The 18,700-nt window shown below is 37.9% G+C and overlaps 1 protein-coding gene across 1 annotated transcript; it reads left to right on the forward strand.

The window, feature by feature from the left end:
* The first annotated feature begins 583 nt into the window (after positions 1–583).
* LOC147322452 (B-cell receptor CD22-like) lies at positions 584–5,285 on the forward strand. The gene is made up of 7 exons (XM_086306934.1): positions 584–632; positions 1,034–1,417; positions 1,555–1,860; positions 1,938–2,198; positions 4,619–4,706; positions 4,858–4,897; positions 5,037–5,285. Exons 1-7 carry the CDS (start codon positions 590–592, stop codon positions 5,283–5,285), a joined length of 1,371 nt encoding a protein of 456 aa, XP_086163060.1. The 5' UTR covers positions 584–589.
* Positions 5,286–18,700: the final 13,415 nt, after the last annotated feature.

Genomic DNA, 18,700 nt, shown 5'->3' on the forward strand with positions numbered 1-18,700 from the left:
TATTTCATGTTGATTAATATATTCTATAAAAGTTTGCAAGCTTGAAAAAAACTAAAGTGAATAAAGAGGTCTTTGAGGGTGTGTAGGTAATTTGTGTCTTTAAATGTACTGTCTGCCTTCCTCTATCACAGTATGCAGCAGAACTGAAGACTTTTTCTCAGAGGCATCAGGTGACGCCTACAACAGCTTTGTGACTTTAATGCACATAAACAGCATGTTCTCTTTCTGTACTTCCTTCTTTCTAACATTGGTTGGGCAACATAGTTCACTGTAATTCTTCTAAAACTGTAAAGTGATAAGACTACAGTTGGGCTTGTTTGGTAAGGAAACATTTTATTGCTTTTATTCAGTAACTTTTTATATTTCTTTTACTACATTGACAGGTACATGTAAAGTAATTTTATTTACTGATGTTTTAGTTTTACTGCTTTGTGTTACATTTTTCTTTATTTCAACATAGCACTACAAGAAAAGAAAACAAGAGATGTACAAATCGAAAACACTAAAAAAAAAAGTACAGTGTTAGAGCTTCATACGTGAAATTGTCTTTTTTTTTTAATCCAGGCAGTAGAGTAGTCTGTGTGTGAACATGGAGACAGTCAGCATGTTACTGATTGTCCTCTTTGTTTCAGGTGAGTATTTCAGTTATTTTAAAGGCATTATTAGAGTAATTTTACATCATGAACTTCATGTAGTAACAAAGAAAACATGGAGCTACGGTTTGTGCTGACTTTAAATTAAAATGTTTTAAGTGGTGTTTTAAGTGTTGGCACTTTCAAGCATTACAATAGACAAGTGTTGAAACTCTGATTATGAATATTTTCATTTTACATCCAAACAGCAGATGGTGGCTGAAATGTTCCTGTTATCGCTGGATTATCAGCTAAATGTTTAATTTTACAAGAAAATATTCACATACAAAAATATTAACTCCCTAAATAAATTGTTTGTAAAGTTGTGTTTGGGCATAAAGAAACATGTAGTCAACTAAGATTAATTTGTGAATTGATTAATAATTAAATTGTATTTACAGATGCTTTGGCTGATTGTCCTAATAAAACAGACCTCTCCATAAATGCATCAAAGAAACTGGAAGCACTGAGTGGATCTTGTTTGCAAATCCCATGTAGCTTCAGACCCAAAGATGAACAGAAATTTATCAGCACAAGAAAAACCTTTGGAGTGTGGATTAAAAATAAATACCAATTTGGCAAATATCCAAACAATGTGATCTTCAACAGTAGTGGAGCAGTTAGCATCTATCCAATGAGTATTACTGGGAACCTGAGTCAGAGAGACTGCACCACTCTGTTTTCTAATTTAACCACCACATACACAGACACATACTTCTTCAGAGTAGAGAGTGAACCATTCAAGGCAACAGCTGCTTGTGATCCTCTTCAAATAACAGTCAGAGGTAATAGTGTTTTGTTTTTGTTTTTCCAGTATTTTGTTTTGCCTATTAATAAACCTTCATTCAGGACTTTGATGTATTGTTTGATTATAATCAATATCTGTTGAGCAAATATAATGAATATGTATGTGAAACCACAGACTCTCCTTGGAGGCCCAATATTACAATCCCAGGTGATCTGAAGGAGAAGGAGTCTGTCACTATAACCTGCTCAGCTCTCACTCCCTGTCCACACTCCCCTCCTCAACTCACCTGGAATCTCCAACAAGACTCTCACAACAAAATAGAGCAAAACACAGATGGAAGCTTTACAACTAAAATCCAGCAGAACATCACTCTGTCAGACACACATGATGGAAAGAAGATCAGCTGCTCTGCCAGATATCCTGTGACCCAAGGAAAAGACACCAAGACAGCAGAGACAGAAGAGACTCTCAGTGTTTCATGTAAGACAATCAGAGTTTGTTGCTGAACTGAATCCCATATGACAACATGATTTATGGGATATAATTTATTTCTCCAGATGCTCCTAAAGACACCTCAGCATCCATCAGTCCATCAGCTTTGGTGTCAGCAGGCAGCTGGGTGAACCTGACCTGCTCCAGCAGAGCCAAACCTCCAGTCAGCAGCTTCACCTGGTTAAAGAAGAGCAGAGATGGAGCTGTGAAAGTATCTGAAGGAGAGATTTACAGCTTCAATGTAACAGATGGAGGAGTTTATTACTGTGTGGCAACTAATGATCTGGGTAATCAGACATCAGCAGAGATTAACATGACTGTTGGAGGTAAAATTACTCACCAGTTATTTTTAAAAAATTTATTTCATTTATTTATTTAGGACAGTGTATGTTAATGAATATACATGTAAAAAAAATACATGAATGTAAACATACCAGATTATAGCCAAGGGCTAATTTCCATCTGTTGTCCATAAAACATAAAAAAATAGACATAATAATTCATAAAAAATCATAATTCATTCATAATAAAAACTCCATCACCAAACTCACGCATACACACCATTTTATTCCCAAATAAAACATTAAAACTATAAAACTTATACATGATCACACACCTGATTTGTCCATAACCAGTTTTTAACCTGTGCCTTAAACAAGTTGAACGTCGAGCATTCTCTAATGGATTGAGGAAGACTGTTCCACAGATGGCCACCCTGGACAGAAAGGAAACAAGTCTCCTCAGGTTGTAGCTCGAGTGGTCCTGTCTGAGCTTTCTTTATGCCTAATGAACTGCTTTAGTGGTGGTGGAGCAAGGGAGTGTAAGACTTTATATATTAAACACACTCTTTTAAGTTTCACTAAGTTATTGAAGTTCAGTAATTTATGTTTTTTTTAACACATGACAGTGGTGGTGGGAAGTCGTGTTTTTGTCAAGTAGTTTTAAACTCCTTTTTATAAATGTTTTCAATAGTTTTAAGTGTTGTTGGACAAGCAAGTGACCAGGACGAAGTTTTTGCAACATTCATCTTTAAATTATTACGTATATGATTAAAATTTCGATTATTAAATTTAAGTACCTGGGACACTTTATTTATGTGACTCTTGAAGGATAATGTTGGGTCTAGAATGACCCCAAGATATTTAAGTTCTGGAGGTAATTCAAGCTCTACTCCATGCAGGAATGTGTTTGACTGCTTCAAGTTTAAGGGGTGTTTTGAAAAATACATGCAGACAGTTTTTGAGGTGTTCAACATTAGGCATGAGTCCTCCAGCCAGCTATGCATTAATGCTAAAGCAGCTGTAAGATCTTTTGCCACCTGCTGGACACTATTTGCAGTATCTGTAGAGTGATGTGCCCGAAAGCCAAACTGCAATGGGTGTTTTCTAGGTGAGCAGTGAGGAGTTTAACCACCCACTTCTCAGCTATTTTAGATGTGACCGGGAGTATGCTTATGGGGTGATAATTAGCCATATCAGTCTTCACACCTGCTTTGAAAATTGGTGTAACTGCAGCAATTTTCCAATCTGTTGGAACAATGGAGTGTTCGAAAGACATATTCAAAACATGAGTTGTTGGACGTACAAGCAAATTCATATGTTCCTTTAGGAAATTTGTGTTAATACCATATACGTCAAGTGCTTTAGATTGTTTTAAACCTGTAATTAGTTTAGCAACTTCAGTGTCTGAAATATGAGTAATGGTGAACAAATTTTGACAGCATCATTCACACTATCAGAGCATACGACTGAGTCAAAGCTCTGACTGATTTCCTTAACAGATGAAATAAAGAAAGTGTTTCAGTTAATGGTAATAGATAGAGGCTCTCTAACAATAGAGTTATTTACATAAAGTTCAAGTGTATTTTTGCTTTTGTTTGAATGATGGCCAAGTAATTTATTTAAGTGTTGCCAGATAATTTTACCATTACCTTTGGCTCTTTCAATTACATTTATAAAAAAATTTGCTTTGGCTTGTACTCAAACTTCTTGTTACTTTGTTCCGCATTGAAGCAAATCTCTGTCTATCTAGAGTTAGACCTGTTTTCAGGAACTGCTTTAGTAATTGATCTCTTGTTTTCATTAGATTCTTCCACTCTTTGTTTAACCCTCTCAAGGGCGTTGCAGATTTGCAACAAGTAAAAGCTAACAACCTGATTACCCCACATCCATATTTTATGAGTTTTTTTACTCAGAAGTACCACTGCAGGTATTCTCAAAAACTTAATTTGAGCCTGAGAGAGTTAACCAGGGCAGATTAGATGTCTTTATTTTTTGTCGACCTCTAATGGAGTATGTCGATATAACATCCTTGACAGTGTCAGTGAAGTGACTGCTGCAGAATTGTGGATCTTCACTACACAATAAACGCAGTTAGCTGATGCTAATGCTTCTGCTACTTTTGTTGCTGACTTCTTGGTATAAATTCATAAAAGGATCTCCTATTAGATGAACTATGAAAGTGATTCTTAACCCGTGATTTTAAAAGTTTTCTAGAAAATAATATACAATTGTGGTGTCATCAGGAGAGATTCATGTGACTGTTGGAGGTAAAGATAAAGGCTGAAGCCACTAATGCCATGCTTTTCTCCCATTTATCTTTTAGGTTTTCCTTGTTGATCTATTAATAACATTGGTACACTGAAACTTGACGATAATGTAACCAAAACAACTTTAACAAGGGTATCTTTAACTCCACATTATTATATATTGTTCGACTCACACAGAGTTTATTTTTCATGTACCAGGAAAGCAGAACAATCACTCCACGCTGGTCCTACTTCTTGGAGGAATCTCTGGGATCATCTTACTCATTTGTTTGATAATCTTTCTTTGGTAAGTATCAGACATCACATTAGAAGACATGATATTTAACTGTGATATTTTAGCTGCACTTTAAAATGTTTTTTTTTCATCAAGCTGAAATCTACTCACACATATATTCAACATAAACAGATAAATTTTTATTGCCTCTTATGTCGTCCAGGTGGTTAAAGTCAACGCGTCAAACTCAACAACAGACTTGGGTAAGACAATACTGAACTCTGTAGCTGTTTACATGATTGTAAACAGCCACCTAGTCACATGCTTTCAAATGTCTAAAAACATGATTAAGAATGGACTCTATAGGTCTAAATCACAGATTTTACTTTGCTTATTTCATAGATTCAACCTCACGAAGAGCAGGTTGTTGAAGGGCCAGCAAATAACACAGAAAAAGAGGAAGAAAACATCCATTATGGAGAGGTCAGCTTCTCTAAGCTGGCATTTGAAGCATCCTCTGACTCAGTGCAGGACAGAGGACAGCAGCAGGATACGGTGTACACACAGGTGAAAGTCAACAAGCCAGAAAACAGCTTAACACTGAGAGCTCATGGCCAAGAGGAACTCTACGCTGAGGTGAAGAAAAAATGAGAAGTATGCGTTTACAAACTATAAAGAATGAAATATGAATGTGGAGCCTTTAAATGAAAATGTGTCATAGTCACTGCCGAACAATTCAGTGAAGTAAAAAAAAGCTTTTTTTATGTTCACCCTCCTGTAGTAATTTCATACGGCTGGTTTCAGATTTTGATCTCTTATGATATTAAATATGCGTAAATAGAAGTTGCAGCAGTTCAGCAGGGAACGGTAAAGTGACTGGTACTTATATAAAGTGTTGGTCAAGTTACTTGAAAAAAGTAATTAGTAACTAATTACTGATTACTTCTCCAAAAAGTAACCCCATTATTTTACTGATTACTAATTTTCAAAAGTATTTAGTTGCTTAGTTACTTTTAAAAAAATTATACTCAACCTGAATAAAGCAACAGACCTTTCAGGCCAATTATGTTTTTTATGCATAATCTATCATATAAAATTGAATCAAATGGAAAGCCTCTTTTAAAAAATAGTTTTATGAGTTTTAATCTTTTAAAAAAATGTAATTATATGCAACTGTCTTTGACTTGAAGACATTTAAACCCATTTTCTGCATATTCTATGTCATGATCCTGGGCCATGTTGGCCCAGCATTCTTAGTTTCATGTATTTTTGTATTTTGTTCCTTATTTGATTTCCCCTTGTGACTTTTACCCCCTGTGTGCCTGTCTGTGTATCTGTGAGCCCTCGTTTCCCCTCGTGTTTCATTTAATGTTTTCCCCAGCCCATTATGTCTGTGCTCTCCCCGTGCTCCCTCTCTCCTCCTGTCTGCGCCTCTGTGTACTTCCTGTTTTACTTTGACAGTCTCCCGTCAGTATGCGTCATGTTGTGTTGCTCCTGCCCTGTCTCGTTATGATTATCTGTGTCAGCTGTGTTCCCCGTGTGCTCCCACCTCCCTCGTTAAACCTCTGTGTATTTATGTCCGCGTCTCCCTCTGTTTAGTGTCGCATTCTCCCTCATTCATGGCCGTGTGTTTCTCTGTGTGCTAGTGTATTGCTTCCCAGTGTAGTTTCTTATCAGTTTGTTTCGCTGTTTCCCTCCAGCAATAAAGCTGTGTTTTGAGTTCATTCCTGCTTCTGTGAGCTTGCGTTTGGGTCAACTTCCTGCCACACAGCCGAATCACGACATTCTAGCATATAAAATAAAATAATGTTTTGTGTCTACACGCGCTCTTTCTAGTAGATGCAAGTAAAACACAGCAAAAAATAACTAAAATCAAAGATTGAGTGGCACTAAGTCCTGTCGCTAGTGATGGCCAAATGAAGCTTTCTGAAGCACTGAAGCTTGTATTGAAAAACGGTTCATTACTCGAAGCTTTTCAACACAGTCCTCTCTGGTGACATCTGGTGGCCAAAAATACAAAGAGCAGCTTGAATCCACAAAATAAAACCAACTGCTTCATTATGATTGCCCACTCTACAGAGTGGAGTTTTGTCTGATATTGGGCCGCTGTTGTGTTGCTTTGAACGTGTATTTTTTGGTGGTTAAAAAAATGTGTTTTATTTGTTTAATAAATAGTTTTGACCAGTAAACTCTCCTTGTTTAAACATGCACCATGGTGTGGTCTTCCTTTGCTTGTGACTTCTTGATGTTAGTAAATACAATAATTGAAAAATACCACGTTTATATATATATATATATATATATATATATATATATATATATATATATATATATATATATAATGTACAACACATTATGGAGTATGCTTCTGCTCTGAGGTCCTGCCTCCATGCACTTCATCATCATCATCATTTATTTATTTATATAGCACTTTAAAAACACACCTGGTAGACCAGAATGCTGTACAATACAAATATGAACATAGTAATAGACAAAGCAATAAAGTTAAAAACAATTAAAAAAATTAAAATAAAATAAAATAAAATAAAAATGTCAGTTACCCACAGAGTTAAAAGCCAGGGAATAAAAATAGGTTTTTAATAAAGACTTAAAAACTGGCACTGATGTAGCCTGTCTAATATGGAGAGGAAGGTTATTCCAAAGCATCGGCGCGGCAACAGAGAACGCTCGGTCTCCTCTAAGTTTCAGCCGTGACTTTGGGACCGAAAGCAGCAACTGCTCAGCTGACCGAAGGGAACGAGTGGGGATGTGGGGCTTCAACAAATCAGACAAATAAACAGGTGCCAGACCATTTAGAGATTTAAAAGCCAATAAAAGGACTTTAAAACGGATCCTGAATTCAATTGGAAGCCAGTGTAAAGAGGCTAAAATCGGAGTGATGTGATCAAATTTTCTTCTACCAGTTAAAAATCGTGCCGCAGCATTTTGCACTAATTGCAAGCGTGACAAAGTGCCCTGCCCAACCCCTGTTAAAAGAGAATTACAATAATCTAAACGTGAGATAATAAAGGCATGAATAACGCTTTCCAAGTCACGCTTGGAAAGAAAGGGCTTAACCTTTGATAAACGTCTGAGGTGATAAAATGCTGATTTTACCACCCCGTTTACATGGTCATCAAAGGTGAGTGCAGAATCAATTTTAACTCCGAGATTTGTGATCGAACTCTTTAGTTGGGAAGTCAAAGCTGCAAGATCAACATCCAGAGTATGAGAAGAACGATTTGGGCCAAATAAAATTGCTTCTGTCTTCCGATCATTAAAATTTAAAAAGTTGTTTGCCATCCATGCTTTGACATCAGTAAGGCAGTCAAGCAGAGGTCCAGTTGGGAGACTATCAGAATGACTAAGAGGTAAGTAGAGCTGGCAGTCATCTGCGTATAGATGGAATGGCACTTTATGCTTTTGGAAAATCGCGCCAAGGGGCAAGAGGTACAATGAAAACAATAACGGCCCAAGAATAGATCCCTGTGGAACACCCCAAAGCAGAGGGGCCACAGAGGATGAAGCCGACCCCAACTTAACACAAAATGTCCTATTTAAAATATAGGACTTTAACCACAAAAGTGCCGAACCAGTAATTCCCACACCGTGCTGTGAGCGGGAGATCAGCAAATCGTGATCCACAGTGTCAAATGCAGCTGTCATGTCCAACAAGACCAGCACTGCATATTTACCACGGTCTGTCGCTATCAGGATGTCATTCATAACTTTTACGAGGGCTGTCTCCGTGCTGTGGAATGGCTTAAAGCCGGACTGAAAGATTTCTGACAATTTAGAGTCATTCAAGTAGTCCATCAACTGAGTATAAACAATCCTTTCCAGAATCTTACTAAGAAAGGGAAGCTTAGAGATCGGTCTAAAATTTGATATGACTGAACTATCTAAGCCTGGTTTCTTAAGTAAAGGATGTATGACTGCATGCTTAAATTCCCTAGGTACTTGACCAGACAAAAGACTAGTATTAATAATGTTCAGAATATGTGGTCCGATGATAGGAAATACCTTTTTAAGAAAACGGGGAGGAACAACGTCATTTGGAGAGCCACACGGTTTAGCATTCAACACAAGTTTCTCTAAATCAGATAAAACAATTGGTAGAAAAGCAGAGAACAGACTTGAGCAAGAACCATGCATGGCTGGGTCAGCAATAGGTAGAGTCGGAGGTCTCAAACTAGCAACCTTTTCCACAAAATAATTAAGAAACTTATTGCACATAACCGCAGAAGAGTGCAAAAGAATATAGCCTTCCGGATTAAGTACAGAATTTATAGTGTTATATAGAACACGAGGGTTATGCGAGCTGGCAGCAATAAGTTGAGAAAAACAGGAGTACTTGGCAGCCTTTACTGCTCTCTGATAGACTTTCCAGCTAGTCTTGAGAGCTTCCATAGAGACGCACAGCCTATCTTTTTTTCACTTATGCAATTAATCGCTAGACAGGTGTATTTATAAATAATATTATATTAGGGAAATTTTCCCAGACATATTTTTGACCTGGGGGCAGAATTGATTGTGAAATGGAAAGGAAAAATGCTTATGAAATTGCAAATTAAAAACATGATGCATTTAAGGTAGCCCTTATTCATTTTTATTTAAAAAGAGAATTTGTTCTAGTGTGCGATGGCCGAACCTGTTCCTTTTCGTGGAGATCATTTATCCTGCCTTAAGGAAAATCCCTTCACATGGAACAGAGGAGGCTGGAGTGCAGAGAAACTGGTAGAGATGCAGTTTTACAGTCTACCTGGGCCCCACCAACTATCAGCTAAAGAGAATAAATAGATTAAATTGCTGCACATTTGGCAGACTAACATTTTCAGATTAATTAAACAATAAAATATATATTTTTACAACATTACATGTAAAGAGTCGAGTGGAAGTTTGTCTAAAGTTATTTAATGATATTTATATTATGGAAGCAGATTTTTGACATTTTACCTTTTTCCCGTTTTCAGATATAATAAACACGCACAAAACAAAAGCAAACAACAAGAACACAAAGCTGTAAAACCCACCCGATTGACAAAAATCAACTCAAAATTCTCCCACACAACAGAACCTCCTCTATTCCTTGCTGGCTCCAAATCTCTCAGTGGAATGATCAGTGGTTCGCTATCTGTCACCATCAAAACACTCCACAAATCCCGTGAATGATTCGCTTCCTTATAAACCATTGAATCAGATACCGAAGCAGTTAGGTTCTAAATGAAGCTTCGGACGTCACTGATCACGTGACTCTAGCCAAACGAATCAAGCTTCGACACAGTGCTTCTGAAGCAGTGTGTTGGTTTTTTTGACACACGCACCGGAGCTTCAGCTTCAAGCGGGCCATCACTACCTGTCGCTCTTAAGTCTGTTTTCACGTGTTTAGCAGGAGTGGGGCCAGTGGAGGTTTGCCCAGTGCTGCAGTGGGGATGTCAGCAGGAGGATCCGGGGGTTTCTCTGTGAATTTCACATTCCTTGTGCTTGCTCAGAATTTAAGTTTAATTTTTGCTGTAGAAAGAAGTTTTCTTCCCACACGTGTACAGTGGATGCTAATGTTTTTGTCACTTTTTACGGACTAAAACTTAAAGTTATGTCAGTACTTCCACGCTTTAAATCCTGCACGGTGGTACTCTCTCCCGCACTCCATATTATCCATTGTTGATACCAGAGGTGGGACCAAGTCATTGTTTTGCAAGTCTCAAGTAAGTCTCAAGTCTTTATCCTCAAGTCTCAAGTCAAGTCTCAAGTAATGTCAGGCAAGTCAGAGTCGAGTCTCAAGTCACTGGTGTAAAAGTCCAAGTAAAGTCACAAGTCTGAAATTTTGAATTTCAAGTCCTTTCGAGTCTTTAAAAAGAAAAAAACGAAAAAAAGCATGTTGCAGTTATATGCTAAATGTAAATATTAGACCATGTAATTTTTAAATCTGTGTTTTTCTCAACACATGACAAAATAGTGAACTTAGAAAATATACACAAATTGTGAAATTGCACCTCTTTAAAATGCAGCTCAATTAAACCTAGCTCCAAGAATAATTTTCACCGACAGTTCTGAGATAAGCTGCATGTTATTCTTGGATGCGGTTGTAGGACCGGCTTTAAAATCGCATGACAAAAATATCATACATAAATAAATGATATATTTTTTAAAAATATCATTTAAAAAAAAACTGCATCACCAACGTAGCCTGGAAAACATTTGCTAGTTAGATGAAGTCAGCTATCTCATCGTAGCATATTTATATGCATATTTATAATTATACGCTTCTTGGAGTGAGTGCATACACTCATGAAGTTTAGTAACTTCCGGTCACTGCAACAAGCCCAGGTACAGTTTACCGACGGATGGGTGCAGGACCTTGAAGTGCACCGTGTAGAAAGTAAAGACCATCGTACGTATCATAAGTTTACCAGTCTCACAAATCGTCGTCATAAATACACATTCGTTAACCGTTTATTAATATAACCTTTGAGCTCAATGGTAATTAATTAGTAGTGGAAATAATTTCTGGTACCCATCACAGAAATGTAGCAGTGACAATAATATTGTATGCTGTAATCGCACTGGACAATTAGTGATACAAAACAACTGTTTTATCCTGTGAATAAAAGTATATGTTTTTGTCAATGTACCATAATAACAGAAGCGAAACGCAATATTGTGTCAGGACAATTCACTATTTATGCACAATAAACACAATAAATAAAGGAGCATAGCGCGACAATTTCTGTTCAGCGCCAGACTTGCTTGTAACCTATATCACCAATTATGTTAAGAAAAATGACGTATTAACTACAACAGCAGACTGACCTTTGTGGGAATGCTTGGAGCAGACTAACCTGTGAGCTGGAGTGTTCTGGGACGTTATATTTGACCTTTGAATGGCTGCAATCCAGGCCATCCGTCGCGTCTTTGTTACTTCGGAAACATGGCTCGAACAATTTCTCTTCAACGACGTAATCCGATAACAACCCATCTCTTTACTCGTCGGCTTCCCGTGGCTGTCATGCGACCGGCTATTGCAGTTAATAATACAACAGCTTCTTGACATTTTTGTGTTTCTTTTTATCGCTGCGCTAGTACCGCTTGCCACGAGTTCCCAGAATCCTTTGCGGTTCTACCCGTGAATGACGTCACATTTTCAATCTCTATATAATATGCATGTTAAATTTTATATTTGGGGTAAAATATCAAGTCTTTTCAAGTAAACCGGTTCAAGTCCAATTCAAGTCCCAAGTCATTGGTGTAAAAGTCCAAGTCAAGTCACAAGTCTTAGAAGATTTTTTCAAGTCAAGTCTAAAGTCATAAAATTAATGACTCGAGTCTGACTCGAGTCCAAGTCATGTGACTCGAGTCCACACCTCTGGTTGATACACACTTCTGTTGCTGCCACAGACGTCACATAATAGTTTCAACTCTTTAGTGAAGGCTTTCCACAGGTTTAGGAGTGTCTTCTTCCAGACACACATTTGTGAGGTCAGACACTGATGTTGGATAAGAAGGCCTGGCTCGCAGTCTCCACTCGAATCCATCCTAATGGTGTTCGATAAGGACTCTGTGCAGGCCAGTCAAGTTCTTCCACACAAAACTCCCTCATCCATGTCTTTAATCCACGATTCTCCTTGCAACCACCAAACCCAGATTTGTCTATCAGACTACCAAACATAGAAGCATGAATTGTCTCTTCAGAGAAAACATCTCCACTGCTGTGGTGTGCAGTGGCAGCATGGTTTACACCACTACAGCCAGCACTTTGCATTGTACAAATGTTTGGAGACACAGTCTGCTTGCCTAGGTGCTTGATTTTTTACACCTATCACCATGAAAGTGATTGAAACACCTGAATTCAATAATCTGGATAGGTGAGTGAATAATTTTGGCAATATAGTGTACATATATAGCATTTCTCTATGCACACAGTTACATATATTCAGGCTCTGATGGAAGAACAAGGAACAACTTGGAGTCGAGCATCTTGGTCAGGATACTTTATCATGTGGAGAAAGCAATCAATCCACTGTCCTTCCAATTGGTTGATGACCCACACCTCAACCTGAGCAAAGCGATCTTTTTCATTACTATTATTTTACTTGTTGCCAAATTAATGCAGTATTTACACATTGACATGCTCTTGTTTGATTTGTTATTTATTTAGCAGGCTTGTTAAAATTAATGTCCTATATAGGGAAGCTAGCACAAAAACACATCTGCAAACATTTTCAGTTTATAAATTATTTATTTAAATATAAATATTTTATCTCAATTGATAAAAGTGTCAGATTTTCAGATTATTTGTGACGCAAATTATTTTGCTCTACATTATGTCTGATATGAAACAAAGAAATTGTAAAGATACAGTAGGAAGTTCAGCTTTGTACATATAAATGCATTTGTAAAACAATTTTATGTGTGATTGAATCAATTTGAATTTGTGTGTGGCTTCAAACATTCATTTGTGAAATTACTCAAAAACATTTGTATATCTCAGTTTAGGCTTATGGGTTATGTATTATAATATATTGTATGCATTTATCAACCTTTTAAGAAGAATTTATCTCCATATTCATTCATAAATTTGTTTCTTGATTTATTTATTAACATTTTATAATTCTTGGTGAGCTTGGTGATCATGGGCTTCCTGTCAAGAGGCTTTTAAACTCTCTCCTACAGTGTCTTCAGCCCAGTCTTCACCTTCTCTGACAGGTCAACTCCAACTTTCTGACTGTAGTATTTCTCAGCTAACTTTAGTGTTGATGGCGCCATCTCGTGGCAGCCAGCCAACAATGCCATTTTGTTTCCATTTTACAGGAAATGTTCCCAATCAGAATTAAATGGATTTTTTTAAAAGTATTTTTTATTTTTTTTAATGTATTTTAAGTATTCATTTTTAGGCATTAAAAGATGAATAAAAACACATCTGGTCAAAAACGCCTCCAAGATTCCTCACTGTATTACTGGAGGCTAAGGTCATGAAATCCAGAGTGAGCGTCTGGTTAGATGCCTGGCTTCATGGATAGACAAATAAATAAAAACTAGTTCACAAGCAACCCCAGGTCAAAAATATACATAAGAAATAAACTATACATATAAGTTATTGTATATTTTATATAAATGGTCCACTCGTTAATTACATGAGCACATAGAGGCATGGACCTCACACCACAAGCTTGCTCCCAACCTATAATGAAATTCTTTATTATTCAAATAGACATAATGTTCAAAGCTCCAAAGTTTTAGCTTGCTATTACAACTGTCACGTGATGTTAAACAAAAGCTTTAGCTCAGCTCTGCAGAGCAGGTCATCATCATGAAGCAGTCCAGTTCAAGTTTTTAGGATTAAGCTGCTCTTCATAATTTTGACCACCAGATGTCACCAAAGATGACACCGTTAGACTCTCTATGGTGTGAAAACGTGTTACTTCCTGAATTCCTGTTTGGGGTTTTTTTGTATTTTTGTCACACTTACATGTTTCAGATCTTTTTTTTTTTTTTTTTTTTCCAGAATTCTGAAAAAAAAGACGTGCCCACTTTTTCTTGTTTTTTCTTTCAGGGACCCTAACCCTCTTCCATACTAAATGTAGGTGTTTATGATTAAGGGGGAAAAAATCCAAACCTACATGGCTGTGTGTGAGTAGGTGATAGCCCCCTAAACTTAATAACTGGTCGGGGCACTCTTAGCAGCAACAACTGCAATCAGGCATTTGCGATGACTGGCAATGAGCTTTTTACACCTATGTTGAGGAATTTTGGCCCACACATCTTTGGAGAATTGCTGTAATTCAGCAACATTGGAGGGTTTTCAATATGAACTGCTTTTGAAGTCATGCCACAGCATCTGATTCAGGTACAGGTTAAGACTTTGACTAGGCTGATCCTAAGTCAGCATTTTGTTTTACTTAAGCCATTCGGAGGTGGACGTACTGATGTGTTTTGGATCCTGTTCCTGCTGCTGAACCTAAGTGCGCTTTAGCTTGAGCTCTCAAACAAATGGCTGAACATTGTCATTCAGCATTTTTTAGTAGACGGCAGAGTTCCCATATCATCAGACTACCACCAACATATTTTACTGGAAGGGGACTAAGGTAAGTAAAAGCACTACTAATGTTAAGCCTTATATTAATTGTATGTTTTACCAGTGGCTGTCAAGCAATAAGGAAAGCATTTTGAGGAAGCCAGTGTGTTTCAGGCTGATGAAATAGCATTTTTAAAATACCACAGTGATACACTCTCATTAACATCTTCGTGTATTACTAAACCACTTCATTTTTTGTAGAGCGTGTGTCTGTGTAGCAGACAGTGAGCAAGAGTATGTGACAGAGAGGAATACAGAGCAGAGGAAATGAAGGTTACCCTGAGGCTGATGGGAAGGGGAAATGACTTAAATTTGAATTATTAATATTTATTCATGTGCTGTTGAATCATCACAGAGTGGGGCAGAAGAGCTGATTCTTTGTTGTGTGTTTCTACAAGTAATATGTGTCTCTACTGAACTCTTGTACAGTTGTCTGTAAGAAGCCTTTTCTCATTATGTGAATCTGTGTTTCCTGAGTCTACTTCAGGACGTCCTTCTAGTAGAACATGTCTTCCTGTTCCAGCATCACTGCACTCAACATAAATAGCTCACCCAGAGTCCTGATCTCAATCATACAAAGTGATTATGGACTACATTATGTTACAGTGGGGCAAAAAAGTATTTAGTCAGCCACCAATTGTGCAAGTTCCCCCACTTAAAATGATGACAGAGGTCAGTAATTTGCACCAGAGGTACACTTCAACTGTGAGAGACAGAATGTGAAAAAAAAATCCATGAATTCACATGGTAGGATTTGTAAAGAATTTATTCGTAAATTAGGGTGGAAAATAAGTATTTGGTCACCTCAAACAAGGAAAATCTCTGGCTCTCACAGACCTGTAACGTCCTCTGTAAGAAGCTTTTCTGTCCCCCCACTCGTTACCTGTATGAATGGCACCTGTTTGAACTCATCATCTGTATAAAAGACACCTGTCCACAGCCACAAACAGTCAGACTCCAAACTCCGCCATGGCCAAGACCAAAGAGCTTTCGAAGGACACCAGGAAAAGTATTGTAGACCTGCACCAGACTGGGAAGAGTGAATCTACAATAGGCAAGCAGCTTGGTGTGAAAAAATCAACTGTGGGAGCAATCATCAGAAAATGGAAGACATACAAGACCACTGATAATCTCCCTCGATCTGGGGCTCCACGCAAGATCTCATCCCGTGGGGTCAAAATGATCATGAGAACGGTGAGCAAAGATCCCAGAACCACACGGGGGGACCTGGTGAATGACCTGCAGAGAGCTGGGACCAAAGTAACAAAGGTCACCATCAGTAACACACTACAACGGCAGGGAATCAAATCCCGCAGTGCCAGACGTGTTCCGCTGCTGAAGCCAGTGCATGTCCAGGCCCGTCTGAAGTTTGCCAGAGAGCACATGGATGATACAGCAGAGGATTGGGAGAATGTCATGTGGTCAGATGAAGCCAAAGTAGAACTTTTTGGTATAAACTCAACTCGTCGTGTTTGGAGGAAGAAGAATATTGAGTTGCATCCCAAGAACACCATACCTACTGTGAAGCATGGGGGTGGAAACATCATGCTATGGGGCTGTTTTTCTGCCAAGGGGACAGGACGACTGATCCGTGTTAAGGACAGAATGAATGGGGCCATGTATCGTGAGATTTTGAGCCAAAACCTCCTTCCATCAGTGAGAACTTTGAAGATGAAACGAGGCTGGGTCTTCCAACATGACAATGATCCAAAACACACCGCCCGGGCAACAAAGGAGTGGCTCCGTAAGAAGCATTTGAAAGTCCTGGAGTGGCCTAGCCAGTCTCCAGACCTCAACCCCATAGAAAATCTGTGGCGGGAGTTGAAAGTCCGTGTTGCTCGGCGACAGCCCCAAAACATCACTGCTCTCGAGAAGATCTGCATGGAGGAATGGGCCAAAATACCAGCTACTGTGTGTGCAAACCTGGTAAAGACCTATAGTAAACGTTTGACCTCTGTTATTGCCAACAAAGGTTATGTTACAAAGTATTGAGTTGTATTTTTGTTATTGACCAAATACTTATTTTCCACCCTGATTTACGAATAAATTCTTTACAAATCCTACCATGTGGATTCATGGATATTTTTTTTTTCACATTCTGTCTCTCACAGTTGAAGTGTACCTCTGGTGCAAATTACTGACCTCTGTCATCATTTTAAGTGGGGGAACTTGCACAATCGGTGGCTGACTAAATACTTTTTTGCCCCACTGTATATGTTAATATGTCAGAGATGATGGCTGAAATTTGGTTTGGTGTGAGCAACTTCACCTGGTTCAAGAAGATGGAGCTGTGAAAGTATCTGAAGGAGAGATTTACAGCTTCAATGTAACATTATTGTGTGACCACTAATGATCAGGGTCAACAGTAGAGATTGATGTGACTGTTAAAGGTAAAGTTAGTAATAATTATTTTACTGAGTTCAATCTTTTCATGATTTACCTCTTTTCTTGGTAGTATGCCTTGCAAGGTAATGGAGACAGTGTTTTGTCTAAATGTTTATGTTTTAGGAAGTTTTAGGCTCAAACTTCTTTGACCTTTGTTGCATTACAGGTGAACATATTATTATGAGATATTATTTGGTGTCCTTCATATACTCAAGACATTAGTAGTCTTAATGCTTGTGAGCATGTCTTTGAATTGTGAACAAAGGACAAATCTACAGATTAACTTGTCTGTAATAAGTCAAAAAGGAAGTTTTTTTTTTTCATTTCTGTCAGATGGTTCATCAAAACACTCCAACAAACCAGAGACAGAAAACTGATAGAAGAGTAGAGTCACACCATAACACATCCAGTAAGGACAATGTGCCTTAAAATAGCACTTTATTTACTGCATTTGAACACTTTTAGTACATTCTAATAAAAATAGTAATTTCTTTATTTCATTCAAGGAATATTTAACAGCAGAGGATTTCTTCCAATATTATTGGTCATAACTGAAAATTAGTTTGTCAGCTAAAATTTAATTTAATTTTGAATAAATGTATTAATGTCTCTTGTCTTTTGTTTAAATGTGTTAAGGAAACACCAAATAGTCAAACAGCAATTTGTCTTCTGGTTCTAATTGTCAAGTAACCTTTGAGTGGAAATATTTTGAGTGATATTTTGTGTTCACTCAGTATATAGCTGTGCTTTGTAATGAGGGCAGAAATGTATGTTTTGCTTGCTGCTTTTAATATAGATGAAGTTAAAAATGATGGTGAAACAGAGCAGGTTGAGTTTGTCAGAAAATAATATCATGAGCAGAAGAAGAAATAAATTAAGCTCAACCTCAGTATCACTCTCAACCGAGATTCCTCCTGCAACAGTTTAGCCTATCAAATCTAACTGTCAGGTACTAACCACATCTATGTGACTGCTTAGCAGCTGAACCCTTTGTCTTTAGCCATGCATTTAGAAAAATAATCTAAACATGAGAGAAAAAGAAAACAAACCTCGCAGCTTGTTTCTTGAGTCAGTGCTCAAACACTTTCGATGAACAGGGGCAGGGATAGCTCAGTAGGTAAAGTGGTCGCCCCATGATCGGAAGGTCGGCGGTTCGAATCCACTTAACGGCTACCCTGAGGTACCCCTGAGCAAGGTACCGTCCCTACACACTGCTCCCCGGGCGCCTGCTTAGTGGGCTGCCCACTGCTTCACTGAGTGAATGGGTCAAATGCAGAGAAAAACAAGTAATTTCCCCATGGGGATCAATAAAGTATCTATTATTATCACTATTATTATTCTCAAAACAACCAGCAGCACACTCGTCTGTGCCGTAGAAAAAGAAGTGCTTGTACAGCAGTTGAAGAGAGGAGAGATAGATATCACGTGTTGCTGCTCCACACACATGACCAGGGACATTTACCAGAATGAACAATCTTCTATGATCTCATCTCAAAGCTGAAAGATTTTCATTAGTATTTCCTACTTTGATTATCAAACATAAGCCAACTTCCAAATTTGGACTGCAGTAGCGGGTTGCCTTCCTAAATATTATTACGGGATGTATTGA

The sequence above is a fragment of the Aulonocara sp. 'chitande type north' Nkhata Bay genome, linkage group LG9 (assembly GCF_057382095.1).
Source record: "Aulonocara sp. 'chitande type north' Nkhata Bay isolate Kocher_YH1m ecotype deep benthic linkage group LG9, A_spYH_male_GT1.1, whole genome shotgun sequence".
Classification (NCBI taxonomy): domain Eukaryota; kingdom Metazoa; phylum Chordata; class Actinopteri; order Cichliformes; family Cichlidae; genus Aulonocara; species Aulonocara sp. 'chitande type north' Nkhata Bay.